General features: G+C 36.1%; 1 protein-coding gene and 1 long non-coding RNA gene across 3 annotated transcripts in view; one reads left to right on the top strand and one right to left on the bottom strand.

The window, feature by feature from the left end:
- Positions 1-16,814, top strand: part of LRP12 (LDL receptor related protein 12) — a 51,389-nt gene that overhangs the window by 28,984 nt on the left and 5,591 nt on the right. For both annotated transcript variants that reach the window (XM_068672478.1, XM_068672477.1), the window contains 4 exons: positions 6,215-6,350; positions 8,260-8,462; positions 13,082-14,183; positions 14,803-14,935. In XM_068672478.1, coding sequence (XP_068528579.1) covers positions 6,215-6,350; positions 8,260-8,462; positions 13,082-14,183; positions 14,803-14,935 — 1,574 coding nt within the window. The remainder of the gene's footprint in view (positions 1-6,214; positions 6,351-8,259; positions 8,463-13,081; positions 14,184-14,802; positions 14,936-16,814) is intronic.
- On the bottom strand, positions 2,226-3,463 carry LOC137851386 (uncharacterized). Its single transcript, XR_011093151.1, has 3 exons — positions 3,344-3,463; positions 2,832-2,886; positions 2,226-2,340 (listed from the first exon to the last, which is right to left on the bottom strand). It is a non-coding gene; the product is annotated as an uncharacterized lncRNA (long non-coding RNA).

The following is a 16,814-nucleotide window of genomic DNA, read 5'->3' as shown; positions in this document are numbered from 1 at the left end:
TTGCTGTTTGTATTTGTGTATGCAGTTAAATTTTTAGATGAATATAATTCAGTGGATGGTGTCTAAGTGTACAACCTTCTTCCCCCTTCCATGGCTTGCTACACAAACACTATTAAGAGGCTAATTAGAGAGGATCTTTGCTATCCATTCTTGTGCTGCATCGTCAAGAATGTTGATGTTTTTCAACAGTAATAGTGCACCAAGAATCATATATAGTACGTTTATGGCACACAAATAACAGCACGGGTACTTGCTGCTCTAGGAGCAATTGTTGCTGAAATTGATTGTATGAGATATACTGAAAGCTGCATAGGTTTTAACAACATTTCACACTTAGATTTACTGCAACAGACCTGTCACTAGTCACAATACAGGCAGAAAAGCATCTGCTGGGCAAGAGGTGAATGGAATTTTTGACTCTGCTTTCAGTCCTTTGGCCAGCAGGCACAAACAGGCTGTGCCAAGAAGAGGAGAACACAACGTACTTTCTATGCAAGATAACAACAGCTGCTAGAGAGACCTTTAGGTCCTTGGAAGAAAGATCCAACGAGGGCTTCCCTTTAAAATAAAACATATTAAAAAAAAATAAATAAAAATAGTTTGGGCAGTACTGGGTTCTGAAAAACGGCTTTTTATCTAGGGATGTATAAAAATATCTCATATGTTAAGATACAAATTTTAAGAGTAAAATGAAAAAAAATTACCCTGGAGAATTTTGAGATAGCTGGGGGATTCTGTTAGTGAACATACAAAGCAAGCATGCAGGCAGACACAGTGGCATTTCCCTTGTGGTCACATGTATATACATCTGAAAATGTAAGTCCATAGTCTAGGTATAAAAGGTGAGGCTGTACTTGCATAATTGTTGGGTTCCTTTGAAACAATTTGGGTTTCCCAAATGTGTTTGGACTTGGAGATTTTATATTTCATCAAGCATACCTGAGCAGCTTTACATTTAGCAAAACAATTTTAAACAAAGAGTTTCTGTAAAATAGAACCAAAGACAGCTAGCCTTTGATCTTTCTAATTCCAACTAACTTGGTTTTGAAACCAGGCAGGAGATTTTCTTGGACAGTTGCTGCTGGGAAGGAATTTTAAATGAAATGATCGTCTTGATGGTAGATTTCCTGTTGTGCTGCTGCTGTAAAGCTACATGACCTACCTCACTAAATTATGTTTTAATAGCAGAGACTTCTGTGGTCTTTGGTATTTATGCTTCTGCTGTATATTATATCTGCCAAGTTACAGGTAAACCTCTAATATATGAGCACACTTTTTCTACCAACAGCAGTAATGGAATGCTGTCTCTTGTGTATAAGCTGTCACTACTGAACAAGTGTTAATGCCTTTAAAATCTGAAAATTTGAAAAATGTTTTCAGGTCTGTCTTTGTGGTATGTGGCACCATAATTTTCACAAGTGCAAAATTATATTCCCCCACCTACGTTTGAAAGACTTTCTGTACTGGAGAAAAAACTTGTTCACGACAATAATAAAATAAAGTAAATTCATAACGATTCCTTTTTATCTATTGTGTCCCTGTGTTGCAGAGCAAAGGGCATTTTAAATTAGAGGTTTTTCAGCGTGACCTGGAGGCAAGGATTCCTATGCCTGCTTCCCCTGTAGTTCTCCAAATAAGACTTTCAGTGGCTCCTGAGAGTTACAAATGCAATAATTATCCTCCCTATTCATGGTTTAGACTTTATCATAACATTATTCTCTTTTTACTCTAAGCTGTTTTAAACACCTTCAGATCATTTATCCAGCTGCATTCATGTCCTTACCATGTCCAATATAATGCATGCCTTATCATCTTGTGGTTCACATTGAAAGCTAATTCTTTTATCTTTTCAACTAATCTCCTGGCATTACTGTGAAGATAAATCCCTAATCTCCCTCTCCCTGCTTTTCTGAAGTGACTTTTTTCTTTGACATGTTGTTCACTGTTGCTACAGGTACTTTACCTCTGTTGGCTACAGAATTTTTGGATAACTTTCTTAATTATTTTCTTGTTATAACTTGAAATTTGAGTTCTGTACCATAAAGTTTTCATTGGCTCTCTTTTGTTTACCAGTCAACATCCCGTAGGTGGTTTATAGGTATATTCTGTGTTCTGTAACCCAGGGTGGTGAACACATTTCTGGAAGAAGGGAAGAAGGAAACCTTTTGTAAAACACGTATAAAAATAAATAATAATAATAATAATAAAAACTCTACAAGAAAATCCACATATGTACACCAAAAAACCACGTGCAGAGCTTATCCTCTCAGCAGTATTTTTGACCATTATTTTTCACTCTGGTTTGTGAAGCGTCTTCAGTCCTAAGTAAATTACTGCAATCTGCTGAACAGAGGTGGGAAAAGTAACAAACAAAATCACAAATATTTTGTTAATAAAATAAAGGCTGACAAAGGAAAGAATGTAAAACAGGTAGGAGACTTGTACAAAAGAATGCAGTGGTGTCAGGGGAATTGAGAGGAACGTAGGCAGAGGTAACACCCACGTAGAAACGTGTTGTACAGAAGGGAGTCAGTCTCACCCAAAGCCTTGTAGCCACCAGCACGGGGAGATTTAGAAACATCCTGGGCTTAAATTGCTGTGCATCCTCTGAGCCTTCTCAGTTTGTTTTGTACTTCTGTCCTGGTTAGATCTTCATCTCCTTTTTTCCTGACTCTAATGTTCATATTGTTGTTTTGTTATGTATTTTAAATGCTTTAAAAGCTGGTCTGTTTGCCTGTAATCTTTAAATACTTGAGGCTGCTAGCAATGGAAATTAGATGTGCAAAATCTCCACAATTTAGGGAAAAACGTCTAGCCTTATGCGATATCACCTGAATTGTTGTTTTGAGTCCCTGGCCTTCTTGATGTTCTTCATGTTCTTCATAGCTACAAACAGATTAATAAAATATATGTTAATTTATATTTTTGTCAAAAGATTTAGAAGAAACATCCTAGTTAAGCAGAGGCTTAGGAATTGATTTAAAAGGCTTAGCAATTGATTTAAAAGGCTTGATATTATCTTTATAAAGTAGATGCCCTTTACAACTGTTTTATTTCAGAAGGTTGTATTTGATTTTAAATCTTCCTGAGAAATTACGCTCTCAAGATGACAGCACTTCTGAAGTGCAGCTTCTACCTAAACATACATGTATATAAATATGCACACACACATGCATATATATGTATATATGTGTTTATATATATATATACACACACATATATATGACTTCTATGAAGTTTTCAAGCAAATGGGAGATTTCTGATGTCTCCTTCATTGTAAGAAAGAGATTTTAGTGCATGAATGTGTATCAGATATGGAGGTACATTGAGCCATTGAGCTTACCTGAATCTTCCATTCAGGTAGCTGCAATTCCCTTTTCAAGTCCATTTCATTTTATTTCTTGGACCCCCACTTTGTCGTATGCACACTTTTCAGTTTGACTTCTCTGTCTCCGAATATTGTTCATCTCACCCTGTGTTTTAGTGCCTGTGTTCATCCTTGCTTCCTCATGCCATCCTTGCTCTGCTTCTCTTCCAAAATTAGACAAGGCTGGAAATGGTCATGTTTTGCCCTCAGCTCTTAGTGGTAGCTTTGGTGGAAAGAGAGGGGAAGCCATCTTAAGTGAAAATACAGAAAGTGTAGGGAGACAGCTGGTACTGAAAAAAAAAAAAAAGTGGGTGCAGGGGGACAAAAGCTTGAATATTAGGAAAACTAGAACTTTTCAGGGTGCTTTGAAAACACCAGCTTGGTTGTACAGGCTACCCCGGTGGAATTTCTTCCAAGCTTGTGTAACAAGTAAAAGTTTCTGCTTGTACTACTGCAGGGACTGGACTGAGACATGGTAGCTGTCAGCGCTGTGCCAGCGTAGCAAGTTGCAAAACTAATTGCATAGTAATTTACAGTTGATAGCTGTGTTTGGAGGTTTCTATTCAGCAAACACATGCTATACGTATATTTATAGCGTGCTGAAGTCTTCGGAGGTGAGCGTTGTAAAATTGAATGAACATATGTTGAGTGGATTATTTTGATGTTCTAGTATGAGGTTATCCTCTCCTGTGTTGTCAGGCAAATTTAAAAGCTTCCTGAGAGGTTTTTGATAGCAAAATCTAACATGTCAGTGCGTAAACATCCAAAACCAGATGAATGCTCTAATAATATAAATTTCACCTGAAGGCAGTTTATTTTAAGCTGAGCTCTGTATCAGTACCAACCAAATAGTGTGTGGAATTGCTTGCCAACATCTGCAAGCTTGGTACAAAACATTGTACACATGCTTTAACTTTTTTTTTGCATGTGTTTTAGTTTCATTCCGATGAAAAATTGATTTTTATTGCAACATTCGATTGTGAAGTTTTTCTTTCCAGTCCTTCCATTTATTGTCTGAACAGATGCAAAATGTATCCAGGTTGCTTGTGCAAGGGCAGCGTTCCAAAATACCGTGGTGTTCGAGCACCACCTATAGGGCCTTCTGGAAACTAAAACAAAAAAATCTTCGAGCAAGTAGTTAATTAAGTATTAAAATAAAATTATATCTTTCTGTATTTCGAGACTTTTTCTTTCCAAGGTATTTTGATGGTTCCTATGTTCTGTGGCTGAAGTATGTTAATACTTCATTGTGCGGCATGAATTATGCTGTAATAAGGAATGTTTGAAAAACTTTTAAAAGCAATGTTGTTTTATTTGTGTTTCTAACTTTATATATTCAAGCTAATGCAGAAAATATTGGCATATGACAGTGTTTTTGTCTTTTAATCCTTTCAAACCTATTTTTAGAAATGTTAATTATGCTACATTAAAATATTTGTGATAACAATCATATAAAAATATAACTTCGTATTACCTTGTATTAGAGTTGTTCAATAATTTCAGATCCCTGTACTCTTTAAAAATTATCTCAAGCCTTGATTGTGGATTAAAATAGGAAAACAGAAGGAATGACTTGTTTACATTATTGCAACATAATTTTAGTAATTATGTCTTTACAGGTGCAATGTATTCTTACACATATTTTTTCACGGTGCCAGTTTCTGATTTGTCATTTTAATCAAACGTATCCAAAATTTTAAACATTCTAAAGTTTTTGTTCAACAGACAATGATGAAAATGCCTCCCTATTTGTAACAGTTTGTGTTTAAACAACTACTGTGTGTAACTGTTGGTTTTCCCAGTAAACTTATAGAGCCCACAAGTTTTGGACAAGCAATGACGAAAGTTTAAAATAAAAGAAAGGTGGGCAATTATTTTGGATATGTTTTCTGACCTCTCAGACTTAACAAGGTCATCATTTCGAGCCCTGTAGTGAGAGCATTCTGGTCTTCCTGTCTATGTGACTGTTGTGAATATGGTACATGACAACTGTTTAGTATAAGGCTCTTAAGGAGGGAAAAAAACATTAATAAGAACATTACTTCAAATGAAATTAGCAGCACTAAGAACACTCCAGTGAAAGAAACAAGCAGCTGAGTTAAGGCCATTGCAGATACTCCTATAATAAAGTAAAAATACAAATGGTTCAGTTACTCCGGTTGCATAGGATTCGTCCTATAAATATAAGCTTCCCAGTTCATTACCAGAAATGTAGTTATGCAAGTCCCTGTTAAAAATAAATTCCTGTAAGCCTAACTTAATGTTTATAAACACAGTATGTTGCAATAAGTGCTGTTTGCCATCCAAGCACTGGGAATCTCATGAGTGAAGATCACTTCCATGTCAAGGTCTGGAAGGCAGTATTTAAATTACGGCTGGCTGGGCACTGGGTCTTTGTCAGACAGGAAATTTCAGCTACTGGATTATTTTGCTTTAATTTATTTCTCACTTTCCAATGCATTTGTTTAAGGTGTAAATGCATTCAGTTACATTGAATCAAATTTTTGTAAAGGTTAAAAATAAGATTAGGAAATAGTGAATATTTCACAGAATAAAGATGTCAAAAATCAGTATGTGTTAATATTTTAAAAAAAATGTAATAATCTGTGGTATACTAACTGATATTAGTACAAGCTTCTGCACTGGAAACATTGGAGGACATCTTCCAACTGTCATATTATGGCCTTTGTCCATTAGCAGCTACTTTAGACATTTGTTTTTATTGCTACCTCATCTAACTTAGTGTGATGTTTTCCCTGTTAAGTGCTGATGATTCATTTTGTCCTATTGCTGTTTAAAAATTAAACAAATTGTTTTCTGTGTGCTTTCTATATGCATATTTTTTAGCTTGTGGAGATATTCCAGAACAAATTCGATCACCGAGTGGGACAATCACAAGTCCAGGGTGGCCTTCTGAGTATCCTGCCCGAATCAACTGTAGTTGGTACATCCATGCAAACCCAGGGGAGATCATCACTATCAGGTAATGGTGGTTCCTGTATTAACTGCCTGGACTGAAGAAGTACTGACTAGATATTTTTAACTGGTTTCTTGTATGTAGTAATTTCCTCTATCTTCCTTGTAAATGTAGGATTTCCATTTTGTCCCATTTTTTACTTTTAAGTTAGAGTTACTCTTACATAGCCATGTAACATTTGTTTTCTGAACCTTCTATGCTTCTATGTTATAGGGATAAAAATTAGATTATTTTTTTCAAATTATGACAACTCACAACTTCTTTTGAAAGCAGTAAGAGCTACTGAAATGATTGAAATTAGCATCCATTTCCATTCAGTACTATGGAAGCAAGAGCTAACTCTTTCCGAAGAATAGTAAAGCTGGGACAAATATGAGTGCTTCTAAAAATATGGTTCTAAATTTACGTAAGTTAATGAGAGAGTGACTCTGGCTTTTTTTTCTTAATTTTAAAAGACTATAATCGAAATGCTCATATATATTTTGTTACATGTATTGTGACATATTGAAACTGTCAGTATTAAAAGGTATGTTATAAAGCTAAAGTTGATCATTTTCTTGCTAAGATGGGTGTTGTCATGCCCATTCCTCCCCATCCTAAGTATATTTTCAAAAGTGCAGAATTTAAAACCAGAGTAAGTGTGTTCTGTATGCTCATTTATTTGACCTCTTCAATTTCTCTGAAATATAAGAATCTTTTATTCAAAAATGTGTATGGGCAGTTCTCTAATGCTTCATTACTACAAAATCTTGTGGTATGCTTAAAAGTAACAGGGAATAAATAGTAAACCAATAGGTAACAATTGTTGTTTTGGAAGTGCTGACTCACAACAGTTTCAGGTACCTTGTAACATTTGGAAAGAAGTAATATAAAAAAAAAAAAAATTGTGCAAGTTCTCATCAGTTCATTCTCCATTAGAGCCACAACAGAAATCTAGGTTTGTTCTAGCATCAGGATACAAATTGGTACTGCTTAATAGGCAGCTCATACTCCTGATTATGAAATTACTTCTAATACAGACCTACTGAGTAAGAAGAAGCTCTTCATTAGGAAGTATCTCCTTTACATCAGTTACTCCTTTAATTTTTTTTTAATTTAAACAGTCTTTCTACTAAATGTTAAACTGTCATTAACACGATGTAGAGTCGATAGAAGTGCACATCTATTAGAATGCTTTCTAAAATCTTTCATGCAATTTATTTTTAATAAAACTTCTTTTTTCTTGCACCTTGTTTTTTTTCCACTCATCTTCCTAGCATACATTTCACATTTCATTTCTGGTTTACAGCTCTGTTGTCTGTGCTGACCTGCTTTGCCTAGACTATTTCCCCTTTGCACTTCATTACCATGGCAGCATGCCTTTATATAGCTGTAGTCAAAGCTTGGGTAATATCTTCCATGACATATCCATTGGGTAACTGAGTAGTGCAACTGAGGGCAACTCTTATCTTAAATAGTAGTTTTGAACAATTTAGCTGGACTTGCAGTGTCAAGTCATGTCATTGGCAAAGCGTAGTATTAGCTAAAGTTCTGCTGAAATTTAGTTTAAATAAAATCACTTAGTAGCATATGAAAATCATTAAATGAGGTTCAAAATGCAATTTCATGAAAAGAATGATTTAAAATATTTCATTAAAGTGAAAGATTATTTATTTAAGCAAAACTGAGCTTTTAATGCAATATTGTGGTTGACAGAATGGATTCTTGCAACCCTTATAACATAAAAGTGTTTAACACCACAAGGTTGAAGTGTATTCTTACCTGGATAGAAAAGGTAATATTAAAAGGTATTGTTATTTTTATTTCAGACCAGAAGAGTACTACAGCTACTTTCCATTTTTATGTATAGTACTTCATTAGCTTGATTGGGTGAATAGCCAGGTCAGTAGCAATTATGACCTCTCTTCTCTTTCAGCTTTCAAGATTTTGATGTTCAGGGATCACGCCGATGCAGCTCAGATTGGTTGACAATTGGAAGCTACAAGAATATTGAAGGCTACAGAGCGTGTGGCTCCTCCATTCCTTCTCCATACATCTCTTCACAGGATCATGTTTGGATCAGATTTCATTCAGATGACAGCATCTCCAGAAAAGGCTTCAGATTAGCCTACTTTGCTGGTATGTTTCAAGTGATACCTAGTACAACTTTACAGTTTCATGAGTTTTCTTTTCTGGTTTAAGACCTATTTCCTTGTAGTAGGGTATAGTATATGCATTTCCTGTAGTCAGTTCAGGCCTTATTGAAATCAGGGAAAATATACATTGTGTGAAGTATTGTAATCCCATCACAATTTGAGTATTCAAAGTTGGAATTATAAAATTTACAGTAATATTCAGAATTAATAAACAATGATTTTTGGGGAAAAAAAAGTTAATACTAGGTAAATGGAATATGTTGTTTGGTTTTTGTTCCACATAGCCTACGATTTGATTTTTTTTTTTTTCCTCCATCAGAATAAAATGAGTTTGTTAAATAGTTGGGTAGACTTCTTAGTAGCATAAGTATGGCAAGAGAGGGAAGAAATAGCATGGTTGGCTATGTTTTTTTTTTTGTTGTTTGATTTGTTTATTTACATTTCTCACAGAAATTGTCTTTTTTTCCTATCTCTGGAATATATAATCTCTTTAAATATAAAAGTAAATCATATTTGTGATAACTTTAGCCAATTAAAGACATGGTTTTGTACTTTTTTCTTGAATAATTCAAGCATGCAACTTGAGTTAGTTACCAACAGTAATACCTCGAGACTTGTTTCGTGTGCAATTTTTGCTCTCGTAGCTGTTGACCAGAGAGACAGGAAGAAGCCAGTCATGAATAAAGACTAGTTCAAAACTGTTTTCTGGCCTTATGGGGTTCTAGAATTTTTTAATAGCATGATCTTGGTGTTCTGAGTCTTCATCAAAAACACCAGATAAGATTCTTCTGCTTTTGTAATGGTTTTGTGTTCTCTTGTTCATATATGTTTATACTCCATTCTCTGGAGTGCTACAGATCTCTGCACACCTGCATTCAATTCTTGTCCTATGTAAAACAATTCATATTCTCTTATACCTATCTACTGCCACCCATGTTCAAAACTACTCCACCAGGCCTGGGTAAAAGCACTGATCTTTTGTTCTCTAACCCAGGTTTGCTCCTGTTCTGTATTCTGCACTCTTCCTAATGGCTTTCTTCACCCTGTCAGAGCTCTTTTTCAATCCTAAAGTTCCCAGGAGGGCTTAATCCCTCTATCACATGTTTTGAAGCCTATGAAAAAGTTTCTTCTATGCTTCAGCTCCTTGCAGTTTAGCAAGGCTGGGGCAAAGTAATGCAGCCGTGCTTTTGATGCTGACTCAGTTTTCAGGACAATATTCCACTAGGATTTTTTGCTTACTGTGTCATCAAAAAACATGACCAGAAGAAAAAGTTACTGCCTAATCAGTAATCCCTCACTACTGTTTCTGCTAACTGCCCACACGTGCCTATGTTGAGCATTGGCTTCTGCCCCACTTTTCTCAGTGGGTACTCGCTTAATCCCAGTGAGTACTCGGTGGCTCAGAGGAAAGGTAGAATTCCTGCCTGGAGGGCTGGGAGCAAGACAAACATTTTGGATAGGGGTGTGAATTGGGTGGGGGAGGCAAGCCACAGGCTTAATGGAGTTTTTTTGAAAATCCTTTCCTGTCTTTTCCTCTAATCTTGAAACAATTTCACTACGTAACCACCTTTTGGAAGAAACTATAACATTTCAACAACAAGCATATTTTTCTTATGTTACTTGATTTCATTTTGGTAGCATCATGCAGTACTACTCAGCTTAACTCCTCAGCAGATAATTTAATTCACTTATTCTGAAGGACTTTTCAAGTGTTTTAATGTATATTTTTAAAAATGAGCGTACTGAAACTAGCTTAATCTTGTTCTGTATGCTTGATAATGATATTTGGTAAGTATTTTTATATTTGAGGTGGTAGTATTGTGTTTCAGAGATCAGGGTGGTCTTCTAAAATTGTGAAGAACCCTGTGTGTAGGAGAACAGTTAGAAAATCTGCTTGAATAATCTTCTGATTGCCTCTGCTTTCCAGTGTGAAAAGGAGACTCCTGAAATACCAGCAACATTTTTGCTATATGTTCTGTTGTGCTTTGTGGTTTTTGATATCTTCTCATTATTATCACGCAGTAGTGCTCAGTTTACACCTCACCAGACTATTTAATGTTTCTAAGGTGATTCTTAAAGGTGGCATGCGACTGAAGAAAAAGGGGGGAAAATGGTATTATTTGAGTTGCACAGATGCTATTTAGATTTACTTGTACTGAAATGATAGAAATGATACAGATCACAGGCCTAAGAAGGACCATTAGGGAGCCCAGCATTTTAAATCTGGTGTGGAAGACAAAGTGAATGAATTAATTCTGATTTAAAGTAGATAATATCTTCTTGGAAAATAATTTCATTTTAAAAAGACAATACAACAACAAAAAATTCCAAGTTGGAAATGTACTTGACCATAAGGTAAAATTTTGTGATTTTTTTACTTTACTTGTCTTCCCTCTGTCTACATTATGGTATCCTAATGGGTTAGAGATTACTAATAGTCATTGATGTATAGTGAAAAATAAAGTTACTAAAAATGTAATTAATGACTTCAGAATCATTAATTAAAAATGATAACTCAGGGTCAGGTAGGCAGCTCTTTTCTGGAAAGCTGACATAAGAAGTGTTTAGGTTCAAATTGTATCCTATTTCATTACTACAGTATTGCCATGAATGTTTACAGCTCCATGTTACATCTTTCTATTCAGTATTTTTCAGGGTTCTGCAAGGAAGAAACGGTGAACTAGACCATAATCAGTACTTGAACAAGTTCACCAACTCTTCTGCATACGATACTATATTGCCCTTCACCTATGGCCCACAGCAATAGGACTGTCATGATCAGTCTAGGAGCGAGTTCATGTGTACAGTTTCACATTCAAAGCCCAGAATCATCCTGAGTATTTGCCGTGTTAATATTATGTATGCTGTGTGTGTATCAGAAGAAGAAGATCATATCATTTATCCTAGATCTGTTCTTGTGTGGTTTTGTTGTTTTTTTATGAAATAACAATTTTTTAAAAGCTTAATCACCAGCAGTGCATGCTCTTCTATTTACTTCCCTTTCACACTCAGTGAATTTGTTGACTTAAATACTCCTAGCATTGATCTTAACATTTATCACCCTTGTTGGTTACACATTTTCCTGTATTCATTTTTTAAAAGCCTTAGCATTTTTGAGATGTTTCAAATGATATTGCATCTTTTCTATTTTTTTAATTAATTCTTTTAAGGTAGCATATTTCTTTTTAATGCTTTCCAAGATACTGAAGTAGTGGGGAAAAAAAAGAGATGTGATGTGACTTGACCCATCACAGCAGATTAGTTGCAGCAAGGGAAGTCAGGACTTGGGTGTGAGGAGTCTTATCACTTTGAGTGGTTCAGCATTGGAACCTTGAAAATACTTGATTGGATAAGGCCCTGAACAATCAAACTTCACTTAGTCTTCTTACGAGCAGATTATTTGATTAGGTGACGTCCAGAGATCCTTTCCAATATGAATTGCTTTGTTGTAAAGCAAGCTAGAACCTGCTTTTCCTGGGGAAGTCTGCATTTCAGTAAGCTCATCGTTGTCCTTGTCCTGTTTCTTTTTTAAAACCCTAGGTACAGTGTTACCTAGATTTAGTATGTATCTGTCTAAATTATTTCTTGAATTACTGCTATGTAGGACCATCTGCATTGCAGATTTTTTTAATGCTTTTTTGGAGGATTGACCATGGCAATTTGTTTTATAGCCTTTTTTACAGTCTGTATCATCATCTTTAGAAATTTAGTGATTTTAAATGATACAGGGTATTTGAATAAGCTAAGTTGTTACAGAGATTAAATAAATTGCTTCTGAGGTTTGCTTAAGTTTTCAACATGGATGGAATCTTAATAAATGAATCCTGGCAAAAAAAAATTGTTTACAAATGTGGTAGTAACCACTAGACCGCATTTTCATAAATAAAGGTGTGTCTTAACTTTTCTCAGAATTAAAAAATAAATAAATAAATCCATGTCTTCTGGAGCACTACTTGCATCCTTAACGTTTAAAGCATAATTGTGTGCTTAGCCAAGTATATGTTTGTGCTTTTCAGTGCAATCTTCTTTCCTGATTGCTGGAGGAGAGCCAAGAGGAGACAGTGGGAAGAGAGGGAGGAGAGAAATTTCTTTCTTAGGTTGGGGGTAATAAGTGACTTCCAACTGTCAGCTTCTCTCTTGCTATAGATCCTTATGTGCAAGGTATAAAGTAGGAACCTGTGAAAATGGCAGAGAGGACTAACTGCTTTTAGGAGAAGGAATTTGAGGAGGTAACTACAGGACAAAATGTTTCTGTATTTAGCATGTATGAGAAGAGAAACGGTCTTTTCCTAACTTATTTTTTGCACCTGAGAAGCCAGGTGTTTCAGTCACTGTGAAAGAGCATTGTTTTCTTGCATAGGTTAAAGTTATTTAACTGAATGTAGCTAAGAACGACGCTCATGCTGATGTGCTCACAGAACAAAGACTTCAAAAGCTGCTTTATCTTGAAACAGTGAAAGCTGTGATGATTTACGGATATTTTAAATAGTTGTTTTGCCATTGTGATCTACTTGATGCAGCAAATAAATATGCAACACAAACCATAAATCATTCTCTTTCTTTAGAATTTAATGTTTTTATAACTCTTTTTCCCTTCCCCAGGAAAGTCTGATGAACCAAATTGTGATTGTGACCAGTTTCATTGCGCTAATGGGAAGTGTATTCCAGAAGCTTGGAAGTGTAATAATATGGATGAATGTGGAGACAACTCTGACGAAGAAATCTGTGCCAAAGCTAATCCTCCAACAGCTTCTTCCTTTCAACCTTGTGCTAACAATCAGTTCCAGTGTCTTTCTCGCTTCACCAAGCTTTACACTTGCCTTCCAGAATCTTTAAAATGTGATGGTAACATCGATTGTCTTGACCTAGGAGACGAAATAGACTGTGATGTGCCAACATGCGGGCAGTGGTTAAAATACTTTTATGGTACTTTCAGTTCTCCCAACTATCCTGACTTCTATCCACCTGGAAGCAACTGCACCTGGCTGATAGACACTGGTGATCATCGCAAAGTAATTTTGCGATTCACAGATTTTAAACTCGATGGTACAGGCTATGGAGACTATGTCAAAATATATGATGGATTAGAAGAGAATCCACGGAGGCTGTTGCGTGTGCTAACAGCATTTGACTCTCATGCTCCCCTCACGGTTGTTTCATCCTCAGGACAGATAAGAGTGCATTTTTGTGCTGACAAAGTGAATGCTGCAAGAGGATTCAATGCCACCTATCAAGTGGATGGCTTCTGTTTGCCCTGGGAAATTCCATGTGGTGGAAATTGGGGTTGCTACACGGAGCAGCAACGCTGTGATGGCTACTGGCACTGTCCAAATGGAAGGGATGAAACCAACTGCACCATGTGCCAAAGAGATGAGTTTCCCTGTTCTCGAAATGGTGTTTGCTACCCTCGTTCAGATCGCTGCAACTACCAGAATCATTGCCCTAATGGTTCAGATGAAAAAAATTGTTTCTTCTGTCAACCAGGAAATTTTCATTGTAAAAATAACCGCTGTGTGTTTGAGAGCTGGGTTTGTGATTCTCAAGATGATTGTGGTGATGGCAGTGATGAAGAGAATTGCCCAGTCATTGTGCCCACTAGAGTAATAACTGCAGCTGTCATTGGGAGTCTTATTTGTGGACTGCTGCTTGTCATTGCACTGGGATGTACTTGTAAATTGTACTCACTCAGGATGTTTGAGCGAAGGTAAGTAGAACAGATGGACTCAGGTACTTAAATTTTTAAAATGCTTTCATATCTTTTGTTGAAACATTGCTTGAAACACTTTTATTCACATACAATTATTTTTTCATGTGATTTCTAAAGGTTTTCTCTTCTCTTTGACAGTAAGAGGTTAGTTGAAAGGGAATAGAAGTATTCTGATCACTTAACTGTTTTCACATGTTATTACCCAAAAGAAAATGTAGAAAAGCTTCATTTTTGTAGTTAATATTTCAATTCTGTCTAACAATGTTTCTTCTGTTGTAGACTCTCTTGTGCTACGATTACTCACTCTTCACTTGTTAAAAATTTTTTTAGCATCTATAATGGTGTCTTTTATATTTAGCCAATGCTTTTTCCTAGGAATTTGTTGTTGCAGGGGTGGTTTTTTTCTGTTCTTTTATGATCTGGACAGACCCATGGGAATGACTGCAAGGACTATATTTTGAACAAATTAAATTAACGTTTTCACAATTAAATTTCAATTAAAATAATAAAATCTGCTGAGAACTGTTACTTTAGAATAGTCTGATGTAGTTTTACTCTCAGATTTAAATCTTTATCATAGTTTTATGTATTATGAAATTTCTTTTCTCTTTGAAAGATCATTTGAAACTCACTTGTCAAGGGTTGAGGCTGAACTGTTAAGAAGAGAAGCTCCTCCGTCTTACGGACAGTTAATTGCCCAGGGTTTAATTCCACCAGTTGAAGATTTTCCTGTTTGTTCACCAAACCAGGTAAGATTCCAAAAATCAGGCAGACTAGTCAAAATTTAAGGATACTAAAACCACGATATTTTGCATTCCTTGTCCTTTTTTGTTTTATAGCATTTTCTTTCTTTCATGCCGGTAGTATTATACTAAAGATTTGCTGTTCGGCAAATCTTAATAACAGTAGCACCACACAGTTTACCTTACAGAATTTTTTATTGTTGAAGGACAGTAATGCACAGTATAGAGTCATTCTTGCCAGAAAAGTTAGTATAGAGGGATAGACCCAACTGTGTGTTTTGTATTATGTTGTGGAAGTTAAGATTGCAAACTAGTACTTGGAAATTTGGGAAAGATTTGAGTATGCAAAACCATTATGCGCATATCCACACTGCATATGTGTTTAGGTATGATCAAGCCTACTATGCATGGAAAAAATGATGGAAAAGGCAAGGCTGTTATGTAAAATTAATGGCAAAGTATCAAAAGTGAGTAAATAGGAGTTAATCATATCTAGCCTTCTTGATACTCATAGGTAGCATTAGCACAAATTTATTTGGGTATATATTTATTTGGCCAATATTCATTTGGCTGATTTCATTACACTTACTCTGCCATAGATTTCACTTATTATTTCATACACACATGTTCACAAGTAGCAGGATGTTTGTAACCAAACGTCTTGCAGGGATTGCTTCTGGTGATACAGAGCTTCCACCAGTTTATTGTGTCCTCATCACATGCCCTGTGTTCTTTCTGATCGGTGACCATGTGCTGTTCTGTGTGCCTTCTGTCAACTTTGGGATGTGCGTGATCATAATCTTTTGCCTCCTTACCTTGTCCCACCTCTGTGTTTTCTTACTTGACTCACTGACTTTTTTGCCTTGTTGCGGTTATTGTTGTAGTCTGTTCTTTTTATGAAGTAGGTGTCTAGAGAAGCTGTATGTGATTGTACTGCTTTCCCACTAATGAAGATACATGCTATTCTTTTATCTTTTCTACCGTTATCTTCATTTCATGCCTACATTTCTCTTCTTACTCCATCTATATGATCTTAACATTTTAATTAAAAATTTCTTCAAAGTTAAATTGCATTACCCTATTGTACATTTGCTATTACTCCACTGCTTAGGTAAGTGGCACAAATTGGGGATTGTAATCCTTCACAAATGATTTTATGCAGGAAAAGAAGAAAAAAAAAGTTGCAGTTGGTATGAGAGACTTTGAAAGCAGATCCAAAACAAGACACTGTGAAGATTTCTCAGTAGCTAAATTGGCAATAGAAAGGTCATTTGGATGGAAGACAAGCTCTTCTTTCTAGGGCTAAATGAAATGTTTTTGTAAGAACATGAGCTTTGTAAGGAATGCTAATAACGTATGCTATAGAATCACTGATTCTCACTGGATGGGTTATCATGTTTCTGCTTAAAACAAATTCTGTACTCTTACAGATTTGGCTTGCTGTCTTCTTTTTCTGAAATTAAGGGTGTCCCTCGGCTGTCTGTTTTGGGAACAGTGGTGTTTAATATCTTTATCAGTGTCGTAGACAGTGGGATCGAGTGCACCCTCAGCAAGTTTGCAGATGACACTAAGCTGAGTGGTGCAGTCGATACCACAGAAGGAAGGGATGCCATCCAAAAGGACCTGGGCAAGCTTGAGAAGTGGGCCCATGTGAACCTAATGAGGTTCAAGAGGGCCAAGTGCAAGGTGCTGCACCTGGGTCAGGGCAATCCCAGACATGAGGACAGTCTGGGAGAAGTCATTGAGAAGGTTCTGGTGGACAAAAAGCTTGACACGAGCCAGGAGTGTGTGCTTGCAGCCCAGAAGTCCAACTGCATCCTGGGCTGCATCAACAGAGTGACCAGCAGGGGAGGAAGATGATTGTCCTCCTCTACTCTGCCCTCAT

This window comes from Anas acuta, chromosome 2, assembly GCF_963932015.1.
Source record: "Anas acuta chromosome 2, bAnaAcu1.1, whole genome shotgun sequence".
In the NCBI taxonomy this organism is placed as follows: Eukaryota; Metazoa; Chordata; class Aves; order Anseriformes; family Anatidae; genus Anas; species Anas acuta.
Note: the sequence above shows the minus strand (reverse complement) of the source record. Positions and strands in the feature narration are given on the sequence as shown.